This window comes from Podarcis melisellensis (genome assembly GCF_964234715.1).
Source record: "Podarcis melisellensis genome assembly, chromosome: Z".
Taxonomy (NCBI): Eukaryota; Metazoa; Chordata; class Lepidosauria; order Squamata; family Lacertidae; genus Podarcis; species Podarcis melisellensis.
Window position 1 is genome coordinate 13,971,370 of NC_138547.1, and position 20,620 is coordinate 13,991,989.

Below are 20,620 nucleotides of genomic sequence, written 5' to 3' on the forward strand. Positions count from 1 at the left end.
TCACAGAATTGAAGAGCTGGGTGGGGCCTTGCAACACATGAATTCTGCCCTCAGACATCCCTGGATGGGCCTGAACCACCAACCTTTTGGTTAACAACCTTTGAAAATTTTAAAAAATCCAGTTGTTGCAATTTCACAATTCAGCCATGCAGGATACCAATTCAATAGGCTGACCCTGGAGCTGCCCATCACCTGTCCTTGAGCAGATACTGTCAATATTCTGTACTTGACTCATACATGCATTCATTCCACACACCTATTCACAGAGATTAATGACAGGAATACATCTTCATATATTACAATACTTATGTGCCCTTGTACTGGAGGAAAACAATACTTTAGGACTGCAAACTTTAGAGAGACAACCTAGATGCAAAACCAGGCCAGGATCATAGGGGGTCCAGGGTGGCTTGTGGCGGCAGCCCCTCTACTTTGAGATTCCTGTCACATTGAGACCTGGCCCAGTCTCAAGGCTAGGTGTATTCTGGAAGCAGTGTGAAAATTCTTCATTTAAACTATGTTTTGGTGGACAGGATTGGAGTCAGTGGGTTTTAATGAATATACATACACTGAAATAGAAACAAACAAACAATTGTTACCAATCCCAAATTCTTGGGTTGGGAAACAATTATTGATTATGATGTTACCTGATTCTTTTTCTTTATTTTTAAAACTATATTCATAGCCTGCTCCCAAGTTCTTGGGATGGGAAGGGAAACAATAATTAATAAATTATGTTATTACAAAAAAATAATGAAAAATAAGGGAGTTTGCAAAGATTCTATGATGTACTGTTGGGTCTCCTCCTCAAACAAAACACCCACGCACAATAATGGTTATATTTAAATGCATGGTTTTTCTATATAATCCAATGTTTAGCCCTCTGTTGTTGAGAAAGATGTAAGAAGCTTATTCTCATTCGTGCAAAGCATGTCTGGACTTGTGTTAATCCCACCATGCAGAATGGGGGCTGCCTCCCATGTTGTTTCTAGGGGTGATTCATATAGCACCCAGCAGCTGCTGTGTGTAACCCTGAAGGGAAGTGCTTGACTGCAGCCTCTGACTATGCACTGAAGCACCCTTAAAACCATTTCCCTTTTCCAAGAAGGTTTGCCTAGTGCCAACCATGCTGCATTTTAAGCAAAGATGCTGCTGCAGCTGATTGTGGCTGGTTAGGTTTTACTTCTTCTGCTGAATTTCTATGCTCCTGGTCTGTTTTGTCTGTATTTTTGTATTTCATTGTAGAAAAGAAAAGAAAAGGTTCTACTATTTCTTTGTATACTGCCCTGGTAGCTTTGCTGAAGGGTGGCATAAAAACAAATAAAAGCAAACAAATAAATGAAACATCAGCCTTATTTTCCAAGAATAAGTGTGGGAACAAAGACCCTCAATGATGATGATAAAAAGAAAAGCTCTCTCTCTCTCTTCCCAAACCCTCTCTCTCTCTCTTCCCAAACCCATAGCATCCTGACAACCAGCCTTGTGCAATAGGAAGGCTGAGAGACGATGGCTGGCTCAAGATCACCCATAAAGCTACATGTCTGAGTGGGGATTTGAACCCTGGTCTCCCAGGTCCTAGTCCAACACTCTAACCAGCATACCATTTACTTCCACTCCAGAGATCCCATCTTATCTGCTAAGCTCTCACCCTCTCTCAGTCTTATGGCCTGACCAATTTCTTCTCAATCATTACTCTCGTGTTCATATACTATTTTTGTTCTGTAATTCAAAAGTGGTGAGTAAAAATAGAAAACAGAATAAAGATATAATTTGCTGATGAAAATATTCCATGAAACAGGAAGCTTATACTTTCCTCCTGATTTTCACCAGAACACGGTACTCTGTGGCCATCACTGAGGAGGGTCTTCTACAAATTGTTCTGGTCCTACAGTGGTACCACTGGATGCATACGGGATCCATTCCGGAGCCCTGTTTGCATCCAGAAGCGAACGCAACCTGCGTCCCTGCGGGTCGTGATTCGCCCCGTCTGCGCATGCGCGAGCGGTGAAAGGCGGAAGTAATGTGCTCTGTTACTTCTGGGTCGCCACAGTGAACAACCCGAAAATACTTATCCCAAAGCTACTTCAACCCAAGGTATGACTGTATTAGATTAAGCTTTTCTTGATGACAGACTCTAAGCAGGGCCCTCCCCTCTCAAACTGAAGCAACTTGTAGGCTCCTATGGGGAGAAGCATTCCTTCAAGCAACCTCCAAACCATGGCCAGACACCAAAGTGCTAGCAGCTAGAGAAATGGGGGGTGGATGGACAGAAACACATTTTAAAAAATATATACCTATTTTAAAATATATTTTAACAAAATAGATATAACAATGAGAATGTGATGTTCTTCTAGGGTTTTGCTTTTATACCGCAAAATTCACAATCTGCCTTTGAAAAAAGTGTGGGAACAAAGACCCTCAATGATGATGATAAAAAGAAAATAAAAAAGCTCTTACTTTTCCTTACTAGCTGGAGATGTGCGAGGAGCTAATAAAAAGGTTAAAGATCGGCGCTGTCTCTGCACCTGCAGAGTTTAAAATGTCAGAAAAATGTGGAGATGTGCCAACCTTTCCTCGGCTCTTTGTGTTTCTGCCCTTTCAGAGATTCCTCCCTGTATTTTTAAGCTCTATTCTCTGAGACTCACCCTGCTGGTTCGCTGGATGGTCATAAAAGCTCATTCACCCCAGAAAGGGAGTTCAAGAAAATCTCCAGGGGAACCTCTGTAAATACCTGTACATTTTAGTTGTAATGGGCCCTCTGGGAACACTCTTCTCCTATCAAATTAAACACACTCGGGGATCCTACTAATCAGGGGAAGGCACAAGTCTTGCTGACACAGGCAGAGTTTGCAAACAAAGAAGTCAAGACGAATTAAGCTCCACATGACAGGGCTGGATTGGGAAGGACGGAGGCCTTTGCTCTTTAACCCAAAAGGGCCGTGCTGTGGCTGTCTAAGAAATTAACATGTTGGCAGCTACATTGAGCAGGTAGCTCTGCAAGCTCCAGATGCTGCTTTATTGCCACTGAAGAGAGAGTAAAAAACAGTCTGGCTCTGAAAAACCTGCCATTCAAAGGAAATCAATGTTGTGATATTCCAAGGGGCTACCACATAAAGGAGTCACTGGAAACATGGCATTGCTATTGGGAGTGAGAACGCTTAAGAAGGATAGCACAGAGATGGATAGAAACCGTACACACACACACCTGCAGTCAAGGAAATATTTATGTGGCTTCCCTGCCCAGTCCAATCCGGACACCAACTCCTCAAAGGATGAACCAGACCTCTGGCTGACCATACACTTGGGGGAGCAGGGTCCTCCACATAGGAGCCAACTCCTAGGGGCAAAGGGGCTTTTGCACATAAAATAAAATATTTGAGGGGACTGCCCCCTAAGTTGATGGGCATTGCCATTCATATGGTGTGTGCGTGCCACATCATGCAATTGATTATGTGGGGCGGGGCTTACCTGCCTCCCCCCCCCCCAATATTTTATTCAAGTTGGCACCCCTGGTCTTCCACAACCAGCCCTGGAGATCCTGAGTCTGGGGAGGAACCCCTCAAAAGCTGCCTCCGGTGGACCCTCTTGAGAGACTTTGGGGTGAATGTGGGCTGATGAGCTCCCAGCCAACATCTGAGAGTAAAGATGTTCAGGCCCACATGAAAGTGTGTACCTGAAAGACTAAACTTGCATGTGACAGGAATAAAGAACCCCTTATGGGAAAGCATTCTCAGCTGGAATTAGGAATGGCCTTGTCTTCATGTTGAGCTTTTCAGCTGCTGGAACATCACAGGTCCTTAGCTTCCTGACCCTAAAAAGTAGAATTCTTGATTCACACTGCTAGACTGGATCTTCTCTGTTGTTGACCTCAGGACTTTCTAATGTTGCCTCTAGACCACATTTTAGACTCAGAATGATTCATGCCTGATCCTGACTGGTCTTTGACTTTGCATGCTTGACTTATCCTAACATTGTTTGGCAATACTGAGTGTGAGACCATAGCCTCCTTGGATTCTACAGGCTTGGAACCCACCCGCAGACTCCCAACTCCCATCAAGCCCAGCCAACATGGCCAATAGTCAGTGTTGATGGGAGCTGTAGTCCAACAACATGGAGGGCCACAGGTTTAAGTAGGCTTTTGTAGTAATATAATGGCAGTGACAGGAGGTGGGCCACCTAATTCTGGCACTAGGCTACAGAATAAAAAACAGAGCCAGAAAGACAAAAAGTTGTATGTAAAGTGACTTTGGGGTATTATTGCACTTATGGAATGTTGTTGCACAAGGGGGAAAACAGTAAATTAACAAATATTGATGTGCAATGGAGAGCATAACAAGAACCAGATGTGAAACCAGGTTCCATTAGCACAACTGTTGCATTGGATTCCATTGTTGTGCAACCTTTGAACTGCCGTCTGCTAGCGCAAGGGCTCTTGCAGTAGCGGAATGAGAATGCTGAATACAGCCAGATCTTTACAATTCATCAATGCCATTGACCACTGTGGGATTAGAAGGACTTCAGTTTAAGCACATTGGTTTATGTGGTCTGTGAATGGGGCTGTGTACAATGAACCTGAGGCAAGTTACATCTTACTACTGGCTTTTTAATTCCTCTGTATCAAGCATTTGAAAAAGAAAGCATTCATAAATTTGTGTGTGTGTGTGTGTGTGTGTGCGCGCGCACATGCGCGCACACACACGAGTATGTGTATGTGCGCGCACACACACACACACACACACTATCTAATGTTGGAATCCTAAAGCATTAAGAGAGCCAAGCCTACAGCCTGCACCCATTTATAACATAAAAACCCATTTAATGGCAAGAATGAAAGCTACTCCATGGGCTATAATTAGTTTAAAGCATTATTGATGAAGGATTATCATGGATGATTTTGTCCTAAGTTGCTCTGCATTATACTCCTCTCTACCTGACACAAGGAATATATTTTTCAGAAGGGAGAGAAAGGTTTGCTTAATCCGTTAATTCTCACTTGTCTCTCGGGTAACAGACTAACTACTGTGTTATTCTGCCTCTTAATGCTAGTCAGGGAATGGGCTGCTACCTACCTCCCTGAAGCTATTCTTTGATCTGGAGGAAGCTGGCATCACAGGTCAAAATTATTTACTTCTGGGTGAACACAGAATCCTGGCACCAAAAGTTTCAAGAAATATCTATACAGGAATTATAGTGGCATGCCTCCAGGCCAGGCCAAACTCAAGAGTCTCTTGCTGCTATTTGTTTGACAAACTTGAGCAATGGCTTTTCAAAACTTTCAATTTTTAGGAAACTATTTTCCACATCTGTTGAAGAACTTCTCCATATGTGGCATTCTAGGATGTCGTATAAGATGCTAGACAAGTCCTATTAGGCCCCTTAGTGTCATTCCATGTAAACTAGGTTCCTTAGCCTGTGTATAACACTGTCAGGCATATATTGCAGGGAGAGATCAGTAATCTTCTTGGTCTTCCTACTGAGAAACCATCAATACTCTCTGACATATCACAAGGTTCCTCAGAACAGTTTGTAAGCCACTGTACCAGAGGGGTGGAAATATGACAGGAAACTAAGCAAAGTATATTGGACTTTTTAAGTTCCTTCAACTTAAGGCTTGGATCCCATAATATGAGAACAGGTTTAGCTTAATCTTGGAATATCAAGTCATCCCCTTGGGATGGGGATTAAAACAGTTGAGGCGAATCTGCTAGTGTCTGCCATCTTTGACCTGGTCTCCTTATGGAGGTGATTTTTACTCAACACCACAGACACCATTAGGCAAGTGGTCACTTACACCACATCATCGATAGCTGTTTTAATGCACCAAAAGTATTGTAATTCATAGGTCATTCATCAACCCTTAGAACTTGAAATAGGCATAGAAACCAACATTTTATAGGTTTATAGGAGAATGATTTAAGCATTTCTCTCCCTGATGTGTCAAATCACATTTAAGACAGACACTTAAAATAATAATCTTTCTTATTTTCAAAGAAAAATAGTAAGTTTAAACATATACATGTAGATGCATGTGTGTGCCTGCCCACACCTGAAACCAGGACCTTCGTCACCAGCACTCTGACTTGCCAGGGAAGCCTGTCAAACAAAGCGCAATGGAATGTAGAACCAGATAGAGTGAAAATTATTAGCTGCACAGGTCAAACAGGATCAAAAAGGACCTATAAAGCCCCAGGCTCAAAACCAGCTTCTAGGCCTAAGCAACTTGTCAGGAGTCCAGGTATTTTGCTTTGCCCTGAGCTTTGTCTTCTTTACTGTTGTCCCAGTGCTGATGAGATCTCTGCCCTGCCTTGGGCTGACAACCTGTTTCTTGGCAACACCTGCTGAGGCCTAACATGTTGTACACACATGGTAATCTTTAGTCACTAACTGTGACCCTGCCAAGCAAGTGGCTATTTACAATACAATTACTACAGTTTCAATAGCTCTTATAATGGACCAAATGTCTTGTAATTTGTGTGTGTGTGTGTATCAATAGCTCAATTTACATATGAAGTATAAGAAAAGCAACAAGAATTCATGCCCCAAATTTACAGAAGCTTAAAATTAAAATTCACATGAAAACTGAACCATCCAAACAATCCTGGTTGTTACATAGTACATTCCTGCATGACCCTTGGGATGCCTTCCAACTCTACAATTCTATGTGTCTATGTTTAAAAACGAAGTTCGAGGCAAAAATGATAATACAGCCAACAACAATTGAGACTACATTCCAAAAGGCTACCTGCTAGGAGATTAACCAAAATTAATTGACATAAATGTAATATTTAAAAATACTGTAAATCCATTTTTAAAAAATCTACTTTAAATGTGTTAATTCCCTGTCAGGGAACTGCCATCGCAACTAGCGGAGGAGGCGAGGCTCCACAGCGATGCTGGAGAGGGGCCAAGCAGGGAGAGAGGCAGGTCTCCTGCTGGGGAAGATAATCAGCGCTACACCAGGGATAGAGGGGGGCCGATGGGGGAAGCAGAGAGGAGGCTCCAGGGCTCTTCGCAGGAGACCAGCGAGGAGAGCACAGGTCCTCCGCTGCCCACACCCACCCTGCGCAGAAGACAGTAGGGAAAGTACGCGGCGACTTGGCGTCAAAGAGCTTCTTTGCTGGAAGAGGTTCAAGAAACGCCCACTGACGGATTCTGCCAGCGATTGAACAGCCACGGAGTGGATGGCTGTCCAGCGAGAAACGGTTTAACCAGGCAACCTAGCCCAGAGAGGCGGTAACTTACGCACAAGCAACCCCTAAAGCCAGTACATTACCCATTGAGACAAGTTCCTATATTTTATCATACCCTTCCTTAGTGGTGCTTTTGAAAATCCCTATTTTTCTGCATATTCTGGATCTATAGACATTAACATCCTAATACTTCACAGACGTACTATAGAAGACAGAATGAAATTGAGTGTTTTCTTTTAAACCAAATTGTGAGCTCTCTGCATGGGCAGAGAATTACTTCAACCTGTTCTTAAAATGATCACCTTGCATTCTAGCACATCTGGGAACCTCCAAGTGTGTTGAGGAAGGTGGAATCCAGAACAGCTGCCAGAACATTTAACTAAACAAGCATTCACTTACTTCAGCATGCATATGCAACCTAAGAGACAGTATGTGCACATTTTGAAAACGGTGTACATATAAGGTCATATTCAAATATGAAATAAAATAACATAACATAAAGCAGACACCATTTAGAAACAAAGAAACTTGCCTTTTGAAACACTTGATAGTTGGACTTGGACCATATGTCAAGCTGCAGAAAAAGAAAAAAGTCCCATATCATCATCATCATCATCATCATCATTAAATGTGTATCTTCATCTGAGGATTACAGGGGAGTTTACAATATAAAAACACAAAAATATGTAACACAGTAACATACAAAAACAATACCCCCCCAAGTTTAAAAGGCCATAGGTTGTTTAATTAGGCCTGGAAGAAGAGGAATGTTTTTGTCTGGTGCCTAAAGATATGCAATGATGGCGTCAGGCGAGCCTCTCTGGGGAGAACCTTCCACAAGTGGGAAGCCACCACAGAAAAGGCCCATTCTTGTTTTGATGCCCTCCAGACCTCTCATTGTGGAGGCAGACAAGCAAGAACATCAGATGATGAACGCAGGGTCTGGGATGGTGCATATAGGGAGAGGTGGTCCTTGAGATATTGCAATCCTGAGCCAGTTAAGGCTTTACAGGTCAAAACCAGTACTCTGAATTGGGCCCAGAAACTAACTTGCACGCAGTGCTGTTGGGCTAGGATTGGTATCATGTGCTCAAACTGTACTGCTCTGGTGAGCAACCTGACCACTAAATTTTGCAGCAGCCTTCTTCAGAGGCAGTCCTATGTATAACACATTGCAGAAATCTAACCTAGATGTTGCCAAAGCACATGACAGAAATTAGGTTAGCCCTGTCCTGACAGGGGTACAGCTGGGCCATCAGCCAAAGCTGATGGAAGGCACTCTGCCCCACCAAGGCCACCTGAGCCTCAAAGACAGCAATGGATCCAGGAGTACTCCCAAACTGTGTACCTATCCCTTCAGAGGGAGTGCAAACCCATCAAGAATGGGCAACCTTCAATCTATCCAGTCCAGAGAACCACCCACTAATAGTGCCTGAGCCTTATCCGGATTAAGCTTCACTTTACTGGCTCTTGTCCTGTACATTACACAGCCACTGCCACACCTGCAGATGCAAAGGAGGAATAGAGCTGTGTGTCATCAGCATAATGCTGACAACATACTCCAAAACTCCAGTTGACCTCACTCAGAGGTTTCATGTAGATACAAGTTCAACAACACAGGGGATTAAATCAAACCCTGAGGAACCCCAAATGGAAATGAACAGCACTCACCAAGAATCACCCTCTGGACCATCCAAGTAGGACTGAAACCATCACAAGGTTGGTGCCACCCACCCCCAACTTGGACAGTCGCTTCAGAAGGCTACCATGGTTGATGGTATCAAAATACACTGAGAGGTTGGGGAGAATTAACAGGGACACATTTCCCTTGCCTGCCTCTTGACAGAGATCATCATTCAGGGTGACCAAAGTGGTTTCTGTGCAAAAACTGGGCCTAAATCCTGACTGATAAGGATCTAGAAAAACAATTTCCTCCAATAGCGCCTGGATCTGACCCATGACCACTTGCTCAAGAACCTTGCCCAAGAAGGGGAAATTGGCAACTGGTTGGTAATTACAAGGTTGGTAATTACTTAGATTTTCTGAATCCAGGGAGAGTTTCTTAATGAGTGGTGTTGCTACTGCCTTCATCAAGCAGACATGGCCCTCTCCCTCTCACAAGGAAGCATTAATACTCCCTCGTCCAGCCAGCTGTCCCTTCCCTGTTAGTTTTTCTCAGCCAAGAGGGCCATGGGTCCAGAACACAAACAGTCATCCTGACCAATCCAAGCACCTTGTTTGCATCCTTGAGACTTTCTAACTGAAACTCTTCCAACATAACAGTATTCTGGACATCTCTTGAAATTCATCTGCTATAACAGTAGAGTCAAGGTCCTGGCGGATGCAAGCAAGATTAACTTACATGAAATATTAAGAAACACAGATTCATTCCACCTTTTTTATTAGACTGATTCCTATTGGAATTATTCCTGACAAGCAAATTTAAACTGGAATCCTAAACCTTTCCACTAGATAAGGGGTCCAGTGCACATGAAATGAAAGGCCTATTCAGGCATCCAGCCTCACAGGAGGTAGGAGCAGGGCTGGCCCACTCATAAAGCAAGGTGAGGCAACTGCCTCTATCAGCAGAATCCACAGAAGCGGCAAATCCAACCTCTGAGGAATGCATTGCCCTCTGTTGCTGCTGCCCAATCTGCTGCCTCCACAATGGCCTCTTGGCAAATAGGAGGGACTCCTGGTCTTCCTCCTATGGAGGAAATCACAGAAGCTGTCCTCTGGGGTCTCCTGGACTCTGCACCTGCCTTTGATTACCAGTTCTACCATCAGGTAAGGTTGCTTTGACCCTCACCATTGTTCCTGATGTATATCTTTACTTCTCCCTTCTTCCCTAGTCTGGGGGACACCATTTTATGGCTTGCCTCATGTGCTAAAAGGTCTTGGGCCAGCCCTGAGTGGGAGAGTGGGTCTGTGCATGTCAAGCCTGCATAGACACCCAAACCATTCCCTCACAAATGCTGCCTGCATGCTAGAGATATGCCTATTGTGGAACAACCTCCTGAACATGTATCAGCTGCCCTGTGAGCTGTAACTCTGAGTGCCAGCACTTTATAATGGGGACTGGAAATACACTGGCAAACAGGATAATTAGTACAATATAGACGTAATGTGAAGTGACTGCCTGGCACTGAACAGTACCTAGGTGGCCACAATTTTGCACCAGCTGAAATTTCCAAACCGTCTTCAAATGTTGTCTGGGCAGCCTCAGTTCATTACAATAGTCATGATCCCACTAGTGCATGGATAACAGTCAACTGGCATACCTTCCCTAGCTCCTATAAAGGATTATTGGCTGCCATCATCTGGGCAAACTTGGTTGGTCCTTCAGGGGAGAGTGCAACCTCAATCTAAGACCAGTCAAAAACCTCTATCCAGAGTAGTATGTTTCCCTACTTATAATGCCTCTATTTTGTCTGGACTAAAGTCTCTGCTTGTTCTCCCTCATTCAGCCCAAACAGCTTCCAGGCACCAGTTCAGGAGTTCAAAAGCCTCCCTGGGGTGAAGAGGTGGAAAAAGGAGATACAGCAGTGCCATCTGTATATTGCTGATGTTTCAATTCACATCCCTGGGTGACTTTCCCGTTTGCTACTAGGCTAGAGCTTAAATGCAATGCTGTCCTCACATACCTGATTGAGTGCCAATCTTGCCCAAATGGTCGCACTTATGAAGACAAACCAAAAGCCTTGTTTATCTTCTGCTGTTTCTTCTGTAATAATTTAGGCTGCTATCCTAACCTCACGTAATTAGGAGTAAGCTCTATTGAATTCAACAGGACTTATTCTGAGTAGACCTACTTAGGAATGAACTTTTGCATGAGCATCTATAGAAGTTTTCATGCAATTACCTATTGCTGTACTGCCACAATATAAACTCATACAAACAAGTCCTCCTGGGCTACTTCACCCTCCACCTAGACAGCACAATCGCTTCAATTCATTTGGAACAGGTTGTGCTGATCCATGTGAATATTTAACAGTGTCAGAACTGTGTCTGTAACAAGGGCATCTCTCATAAAGCCTTGATGCAGTCTTGTGTCCACAACATAAGCAATTCAGTGACAAGTGACACAGAAAACATTTAGCTGAATTAAGCCAGAAAACTGGCCTACAGGGACCAAATAAAATCCCCCCCCTTGAATATTGTATTTAGATTCCTGGGAAGGAGAGACCTTTGTTAAGCAGAAGTTAAGGTCACAGGGTAATGTTATGCACACACCTGAGATTCAGATGCCTTTTACATTTTTCAAGAGCAGCGGGCTGAAAAAGCAATACATTTCAATATTAAAACACAGTAAAGTCTTGCAACTGGATTTTGGGGTTTAAAGGATTGTGGAGAGCATGGATTAGTGAAATGTGCCACTAAGTAACTGAGTTCAATTTTATGTAGATGGTTGCTATGCTTTTGGTAAAGCTGGGGGTAGATCAAGACAAACTCCTTGCAGTATTCTAGCAGCCCACCCCAACAATCACAAATTTATGGCTCACTCCTTTTCAATTCCAAATATCTTGCACTAGCTCTGTTTTTCCTCTCCTATCTGGAACACACCCCACCTCATTTAACATTCTTGTAAATATCATTATTATTTATTCATATGACACCATCAATATGCAGGTGCTTTAGAGAGTACAGGAGGGCAAGCCCTTGCCCAGAGGAGCTTGAAATCCATAAATCTGGCACAGGAGAGACAACAGAAGGTAGGGAAGTGGAGGGAGAGGTAAACATGGAAGAACTGGTATTTAAGATCAAGCCATGGTTGAACCATGGGAACTAGAGGGTTCTGCCAAAGGAGGATTCATGCTCTTTCTCAGTTCCACTTTCAGCTCTGTGAGTTTTTCAAGGCTCAGATTAATTCTACTTGATCCAACTTTTACCCAGATCCCTTGCAAAAGTGGACATTCACTTTCTTTAGGAGTGGCTATTCCATGGGGAGAGAGAAGAGAAATGTGACCATGGGCCTAAATAGGTTGGCAACCTCTAGTTTCAAGGCTCACTTCTGGCTCCATGTTAACTGGAATGATGGGGTTGCTTTTACGCTATGCTCTGAGTAGCAGCTGTACCTTCCACATATGTGATGATGACGATGTTTATTTATCTTTCTTTTCTCCAGACTAGTACTCAATGTGGCTTACACAAATTAAAACAACACAGATATAGTACAGAAGACTAACAACATCTCTTCTCCCACCTATCTTCTCTCCCAACCTTATACTGTATACAACATTAACGCCTCACACTGAACGTAACTCATCTGTAGAAAAGACTCTACGACCTGAAAATAGAGACAATGCATTCACTTTTGTAATCCAATAAAATCTTTAATAAAAACTAAATTAAAAAAATAATAGTTGAAAAGTACCGTATTTTTTGCTCTATAAGACTCACTTTTTCCCCTCCTAAAAAGTAAGGGGAAATGTGTGTGGGTCTTATGGAGTGAATGCACGCTGCGCAGCTATCCCAGAAGCCAAAACAGCAAGAGAGATCGCTGCTTTCGCTGCGCAGCAATTCCTCTTCTTGTTCTGGCTTCTAAGGATGGACAAAAGGATGGAGCCAGTCTAGCTTCTCTAAGGAGGGAGTTTCAAATTCTGGGAGCAGCCACCAAGGTGAGAGGGCCGCCACCAAACATATCTGAAAGGACCGAGCCTTTCCCAAAGATTTCAGAGTGCAGGCAGATTCAGGAGAATATGGTCCAGCAGATAACTTAGGCCTAAGTTGTATAGGGCCTTTAAAGTCATAACCAGCACTTTGAATTATGTCCAGAAACAGACAGGTAGCCATGGGGCTAGCATTGTCAGCCTATGATCCACACATAGGTGGGAAAAAACCTAACAACATTACCTGGATCAGTGCAGAAGGAACTGCAGAGCCAGTGAAAATCAAACCATGCAGCTGGATCAAAGTTATCTGATCCAATGAGCAAGACTGGCTGTTTCAAAACCAACACCTTTTCCTTTCCTTTCCTTTCCTTTCATGTCATGGTGGCACTTGCCAACATGAGCAACAATTTTCATTCTTTTGTTAAAAACAAAACAAAGAAAAGATGAACCACACAGAAAAAGCACAATGCCAGTCACAACAACTGAAATCAGTTCTGAATGGTAATTCCTTAGCACAGGAGCTGAAGAGCCCTAATGTACGTAATTCAATTATTGCATTCTTTTTAATGCTCACCAAGGTTTTAAAAATAAAATGGAGCCATATGCAAGGCCTGTAAACCCACCACCATGAAACCAGACGAATGAGGTGGGTGTGCTAAACAATGCATTGTTGCAGGTCTATTATTCTTCAACTTTTCACTTTCAATCAAGACACACATTTGTAACTAAAAAGCTGCTGAGAGCACAATTTCAAGGCATCCTCTGCATGTGAATTAAATTGGGCCTCAATTCACTCTCTCTCTTTCTCCCAGTGCCCTACTCTCCCCACCCACCCCCAGCACAAGTAACAAGAGGCCATTTTCTGAAGGTCGTCTGAACGATTTCAAAGGCAATAACAAATCAAAATGTTCCCTGCATCTAATATCAAACAGGGTTGATGCCAACTCTTATTAGAGAAATCGGATTCAACCCCCCTCCCCTTTACCCAAACACACACACATCCTGCTTTGAAGTGGAAAGAATGCCGGGATCAGAAATTACTCGAGAGACGGTTCTGGCTGTCTTTGAAGCTTTCCTTTGATACCACTATTTCTTCTCCTCACTTATGCTGGGAGGCAAAAAGCTGCCTTTTCTTATTGATATGGGGTAATTAACGAAGTCAGAACATTACCATAACCCAGGTGGCTTAACAGGGCAATTCAACAGAGACACCCCCTCCTCACATTCCTTTAGCCTTACCTAGTGCAAAAACCTATTTAGCCAGGTAGCACTGCCCATTCCAAACTTGTCAAGTCATGGCTCTTTCCCCCTTCCAGCGCTTGTACAAATGCAGCAAGTCATGACTGCCAAAGAAATACTAATGCAGTTTTTGTTTTGATTAGCAGAGCTGGGTGAGCAAATTAATGGCTCGGGTAAAAGTCTGTCCCAAAAGGATGAGCTGCAAGAAGTCCGTTAGTCAAGTATCTGAAAGGTACCAGCTAATTGCCTGTCATGCGTGGACTGTGCCACTGACAGAAGTAGGGAGAGTATGCCTGAAAATATGGGTGGCATGAAGCCACTCGTGCTGCTATGTGGCCAATTAAAATGCATCAGTCTGTGGTGGAGCGATGGACCAGGAGAAACTGCAGGAGAATCAGAGCCAGAACTGGTTGTAAAGTGAAGACTGACAGGTCCCAGTTTGCATCCAAAAACGAGGGGGGAGAGCAGCAGCAGCAGCAGCACAGAGTAACTGCCACAACACAGGTTGCTTAACAGGGTAATTCAAGTGAGACTGCGATGAAGTACCCACCTAGTGCAAAAGGCAAGAAGCAATTTAGACCACAGGATGTTAAATGCCTAATGCACAATACAAAGCAAAGCTTTAATAGTTCTCATTTCATATCTTCCACTCTGCATTATAAATGGTCCACCTTTTCACCATGTTGGGGAAGGGAGGGGGGAATACCCACAGGATGCCATCCAATAAAAACATGCTTAAGGCTACTGATTTCAGCTGGCCTGAGCAAACTGTCTCTCGGACTGTGGTCCCAGTGACTTACTTCCAAGCCAACCAAGAAGTATTGGTGCAACTGATTTTAGTGGGACTTCTAAGTAAAATGCCTGAAAGAACTGAAAGTAAATCGCGTCAGTCAAATACTTAGAATTCAAACGGCAAATCTATTTATTCCAAGAGCCTAGAATATGAGCAGGGCCTTGCCAGCTGGTATGCCTGTTTTCACTTTGTTAGGAAACTCTTACTCCTTGCTTTGCTTCACCTCCTTAAGCCTGGAAACACTTTCTTGGGATGCATCTGTGTTGCCAACTTTCCCACCCATACCCCTTTTAATGAAGCCTTTGGCTTAACCCCTTCATCCTACATGCAACAGCATTTGTTAGCATGGGGTATTTTTGTTTAACAAAATTTATACACTACTTGACTAGAGGAAAACATCCATGTTTACTAAAAAAAAACAAAAAACCCTCTCCTTCCCGCTGCTGAAATTTAGATTTTTGGTTTAGAAATTAAGATTTCAGGGCAGGGACAGATATTCTTCTTTCCTTTATGAAGCACTATGTGGGGGGAGGGGAGTAACAAAGGAGAAGGTTAAACATTTTCTCTCTCTACTTTGGCATGAAAATTTCCTGTCCATCTTTTCTTCATTGCTATTTGCATTTTGAATAGGAAGAACAACAGGCCCCTTTCACGGTTAAGACAAGAGTTTTGATTTTTATAATCTACTTTTCTTTTCTCTTAGGACATCTCTCTCAACCACTGGCAGCGAGAGTCGATAAACTAGAACAAGCTTGTTCAACATCACTTAAGCGGTTTCCCCAAAACAGCTCTTCAAGAAGATAATCCAGCTATGATGGCAATCACTCAGTCCCAAAAAGGTGAAGTTAAGAAAGCAATACTGCACTAGTTCAACCAAACCTCTCCTCACTGTCACTGCAGCTGAAAAATGATGTGTGGATCTTCAGCAAAAGTCCAACCCAGTGCTACCAAAAGCCCTGAAACAAAGCCATAAAATCAAGGCCCAGGAGCCAAGCGGCCCCCCAGGAATATCTGGCTCTTATATCTGCCTTTTGCAGGTAATGGGGGTGGTGGTGGGCCTAGCTGGGGTCTCAGCCCTGGGTGAAAACTCTAGAGGGGCTCCACTGAGACTCCCAGCTTATGGGGGAGGGCTTCCCCCTCCTTGCAGCTCCTGGAGTCTAAAAGTGCCAAGTGTCCTTCAGCATCCTTCTGTGGACCTCAAGCTGCTGAGCACCAGAGGGATGCTGATTTGCAAGGGGAAGCAGGAAATCCTGGAAAATGATCCTCCTTCCCCTTTCCCCCTGTCTGTTTCTGGAACTGTGTGTGAAAGAGAAATCCTTGAGAAGGTTGCTTGCCAAGCAAAGTTGAAAAGGGGAAGTTTCATTGCTTTCTTCTTTTGCTTCCCTCAATGTCTCAGAGGTTAGTTAAAGAGATCAGAACACCACCTCCTGTCCTTTTTGGGGCCAGATGCTTTTGTCATGCTTAAACAATTTACATGTCAAGTTCACAAGAGAAGCACTTTGGCGTATTGCATACTTAGGTATTCTTTCTCTGTCTCTGTCTCTCAGTGTGTGTGAGTGTGTTGGATTTAGAGGACAACATACATGTTTACACCATGTGTATACATAAAGAGGGCACTGCTGCATACAACCATCTACAAAAAAATCAGTCATCTTTATACTGAAAATAAAATACCTGCAATGAAATAAATGTGATGCTGACATATGAAGCACTTTGTATTTATCCCTTCCTGTAATTTGGAAGGGAAATGTAGCCAATCCACTCTAAATTCTTTAACTGCAATGATTCAGCAGCCAGCAATTTTTAAGGAAAACTTGTGGAGTATTTTTCCCTTTTACTTTATTCTTTAGAGCAGGTAGGGACAAACTTGGCCCTCCAGCTGTTTTGGGACTACAACTCCCATCATCCCTAGCTAACAGGACCAGTGGTCAGGGATGATGGGAATTGTAGTCCCAAAAACAGCTGGAGGGCCACGTTTGTCCATGCCCGCTTTTAGAGCCTTAAACTGCAAGCCTTTACTACTAAGAAGAATGTCCCACTGAATTCAATGGAGCTTGCTCCCAGGAAACGGTGTAAAGATTCTGCAGTCTTATACTGCAATCTTAAGCATTTTTATTCAGAAGTAACTTCCACTGAGTTCAATAGGGCTTACTCTCTGGGTATGTGCCTGATCATTATCAGTTTCCATTAACTATCATCTATCTATCTATCTGTCATAATACTTAGAATTTGTCAAATGATCTATTACTCTCTGATGAGATCTGCTTAAGGTTGAATGAAAGCCAGATACACACAGAGACAATTTTACTATTTGGAGAGACTATCTCTTCTCCAGACTCTTTAAAGCTACTTTTTATGCCCTATGTGAACAAATGTGTTGAGAGATGTGTGTGTCTGTGAACGCAAACGCAAGTGGGTATGTGTGTGTGTGTCAAAACTGGGTCTTTGCCCCCAGGTGACAGAAAGCCTAGTTTTGGCCCTGGCTCTTGGAATTCGCTCACCACATGCCACAGTCCCTTCTCAGCCACCCTCATCCACCCAGGCCTTGCTTTGTACCCTCCTTGAGTGATTTTGCCTTGTTGGACTGTGCCCTTGAACTCTGATAATGACTCTTGCATGCCTGGAGGATACAGAAGTGTGTGTGTGTGTGTGTAATCTAGCCTACTGCACAAGGTAAGTATTTATTTTCATTGCTCTACCCACTTCTACCTCTGGCTCTGCCCACCACTGGCATATGGCCCTTGGAAGGTTAAAGAGAAAGGAATGTGGCCCTTCGGCTGAAGAAGGTTCCTCACCCTTGTCATATGCTTTACTGAATATGAGTCACCATTTCTGTAAGTAGCTGAGACTCCTTATTCTAGCCTGACCCAGGATAACTCTGCAATCCAAATTTATGCACACATGAATTTGATTTCCATTGGGGCTTTTTTGAATTCTGTGCCCCTTTGCTATACTATGATAATAATATTTATAGCTTCATCCATGTATCTGGCATTTTATGGAGTAAAAGAAGAAGACAGGTCTCTGCCTTCAGGCACTTACAAATCTAAATGAAGACTGAAAAAGAGTTTGGATTTGATATCCCGCTTTATCACTACCCTAAGGAGTCTCAAAGCGGCTTACATTCTCCTTTCCCTCACAACAAACACTCTGTGAGGTGAGTGAGGCTGAGAGACTTCACAGAAGTGTGACTAGCCCAAGGTGACCCAGCAGCTGCATGTGGAGGAGCGGGGAAGCGAACCTGGTTCACCAGATAAGGAGTCCACTGCTCTTAACCACTACAACACACTGGCTCTCTCTCTGACTAGTGTATGTGTGTGTCTTTGGCAGCTGGAAAGGTAGGCTTCTGTAATCTTACTAATTAAGTTATTAAATGTGTATTCTGCCCTTACTCCCAAAGATCCCAGTATGGAAAAATGATAGCAGATGGCACTACTCAAATACTCTGCTACAAGCTCCTTCACAAGCTTTATTTTATTTTAGGACATTTCTACCTTGCCTTTCATGTATGCTCACACATACCCTGCCCCCCCACCCCAAAGCAGCTTCCAGATTGAAAACACAAAAATTCAATAAGTACAATGTTGTGAAGATTAAAAAAAAAATATGACTGATTGCAAGTCACCTCAAGCACTTGCTGGTAAAAAGGGGTCCAAGTGTATTAAATTTATGAGATACCCCAGCTCCACTTTGAGGTGCCAGGTAGATTATTATCTCTTCTGCACATTGAAAAGAAAAAGAGGATTTTTGGACAGTTAGTTTTTAGGTTTTATTTTACTGGTATCTTAAATGTCTGCTTCACTTGTATGCTCCCTTGCAAAGGAAGTGAAGTGAAGTGAAGAACCTTCTTTAGATGGGTGAGAACCAGAACTGTGTGTTCTTCTGTGTGGAAGTGAAATGCATCCCTTAAGGTTCCCACCTGACAAAGCTTCCAGGAGAAACATGCAGTGATGCTGTCAGTCAGTTCCAGGAAAAGGGTGGCTCAAGTTCCCCCTCCTTTCAGGACATCCCAGAAGCTTCTGCACATGTGCAGTCTCCCTACCTCAGCCTGTGCGTGTTACTAGGCAACCCAGTTTAAAGCCAGGCCAAGGCAATCTTTGGACACCTTTTATTTTCTCTCTAGTGGGAGAATCTTTTACCTGAAAAATGGAATTATATGTTCTTTCCAGCAGAGCAGATCCACCCCCACCACCGCCTTTTAAATCCTAAGGAGAGCAAGCAGCTAAGGAACTCAGGGGTCAGTGCGTAACACAATGTTGTATGTTACAAGAGATTCGCTTTTTTGAAAAATAATTCTGTCCTCATTATAACATGGCCTATGGGTGCCAAGTGCTTGTCTGGTTATAATGAACCTTGTATTTTTAATGGGTTTTGTAATAAGGAGAGAGAGAGAGATCCAGAGGGGCGGGGGAAGAATGTGAGAGACAGGAGTGCTTAGTACTTGTTACTGGCAAAAAGGTGAGCCTAGGTGGGTATCTCAGCAAGAGCCCATTCCACTCTGAAGAGAGAAAGAAACCAACTTGAAGGCTGTCAGGTCCCATTAACATCCTCTAAAGCTCCACAGAAAGCCATATGGAGTGCATGCAGTCAAGAGAAATTAGGGGTTCAAACCAGGTGACTTTTTTCCCATAAAGCAGATCACTCATGGAAGCAGGTTGCACTTCCTTAATAGCTGCCATTCAGAATGCTATGGTTACCATCAGATTAAACCAACTTGGGACAAGTCCCTGATTTCTCATCAGAAAGAGGTTTTTCTTATTGAATGGAAAATTGGTGTACAATTTCCTGGTGGCTTGGCGGTGGGGAGAGAAATCCAAAGCCTGGGCAACTGATGTGCCCCAGCAATAGTAGATACTAATAATGATGCAACATGGGCCTAAGGCAAGCGTGGAGAACTTTTGGCCATTCAGAAGCTGCTTAATGATAATTCCCATCAGCTTTAGCAAGCATGGGTAATGGCCAAGTATTGTGGTACTTACTGTCCAGTAACATCGGGGTGGGGAGCAAGGATCCTCACACCTGGTCTAAGGGCTGAGGACATAGTAAATCAGGAGAGAAGTTATCTAAAATTAAAAGTGGGATGCTTTGCATAAATAACATTCTTGGGCCAGGGATGCATCAATTGTAGAGACTTGCTCTTCTGTAATTGTCTGAGCACCAAGTTCCATATAAACATCCATAGTAAAGGGAAATACGGAAGAGACACTTACCTTGCCATCATCTGTGTAAACATTTTCATGATACCCCTTGACAATTGTTCGGTCAATGAAGAGGCTCCGCATCACCACTATGACTTTTAACACTTTTCCTAATGTAACCTGTCAGGGGGTGACGGGACGTAAACATGGCAAAAAAAAAGAAGAAAAAAAAGACAATGGTAAGAAACACATACTCCATAATTTAAAAGACTGAAAGGCAAACGGGGGCTTTTCTATATGAGCATCAGAGAAGAACCCTTTATTGATAGTGTTTAGGTTCTGAACTATATATTATGCATGTCAAAATGGCTTTCCCATGTTGAGTTCTCCCCTCCACCCTACCAATATTTAGGGTTATCCCCAGATCCTGCCAACCTAGCAGTTCAAAAGCATGTCAAAGTGCAAGTAGATAAATAGGTACCACTCCCGCGGAAAGGTAAATGGTGTTTCCGTGTGCTGCTCTGGTTTTGCCAGAAGTGGCTTAGTCATGCTGGCCACAAGACCCGGAAAAGTTGTCTGCAGACAAATGTTGGCTCCCTTGGACAGTAAAGCAAGATGAGCGCCACAACCCCAGAGTTGTTCGCAACT

At 43.3% G+C, this 20,620-nt stretch overlaps 1 protein-coding gene and 1 long non-coding RNA gene across 4 annotated transcripts in view; both read right to left on the reverse strand.

Annotated features, from left to right (window-relative positions):
- LOC309361908 overlaps positions 1–20,620 on the reverse strand; it is a 212,947-nt gene that overhangs the window by 13,956 nt on the left and 178,371 nt on the right. The gene's annotated exons all lie outside the window — the stretch shown is intronic.
- MED27 (mediator complex subunit 27) overlaps positions 1–20,620 on the reverse strand; it is a 164,909-nt gene that overhangs the window by 11,870 nt on the left and 132,419 nt on the right. Inside the window, exons 5-7 of one of the 3 annotated variants that reach the window (XR_014164689.1) lie at positions 20,045–20,152; positions 11,424–11,464; positions 7,723–7,764 (exon numbers count right to left, since the gene is read on the reverse strand). Coding sequence is in view for 2 of the 3 variants with exons in the window: in XM_081897195.1 (XP_081753321.1) it covers positions 7,723–7,764; positions 20,045–20,152 (150 nt within the window). In the remaining variant the exon portion in view is untranslated. The remainder of the gene's footprint in view (positions 1–7,722; positions 7,765–11,423; positions 11,465–20,044; positions 20,153–20,620) is intronic. The other 2 variants (XM_081897195.1, XM_081897196.1) reach the window with 2 other exon arrangements.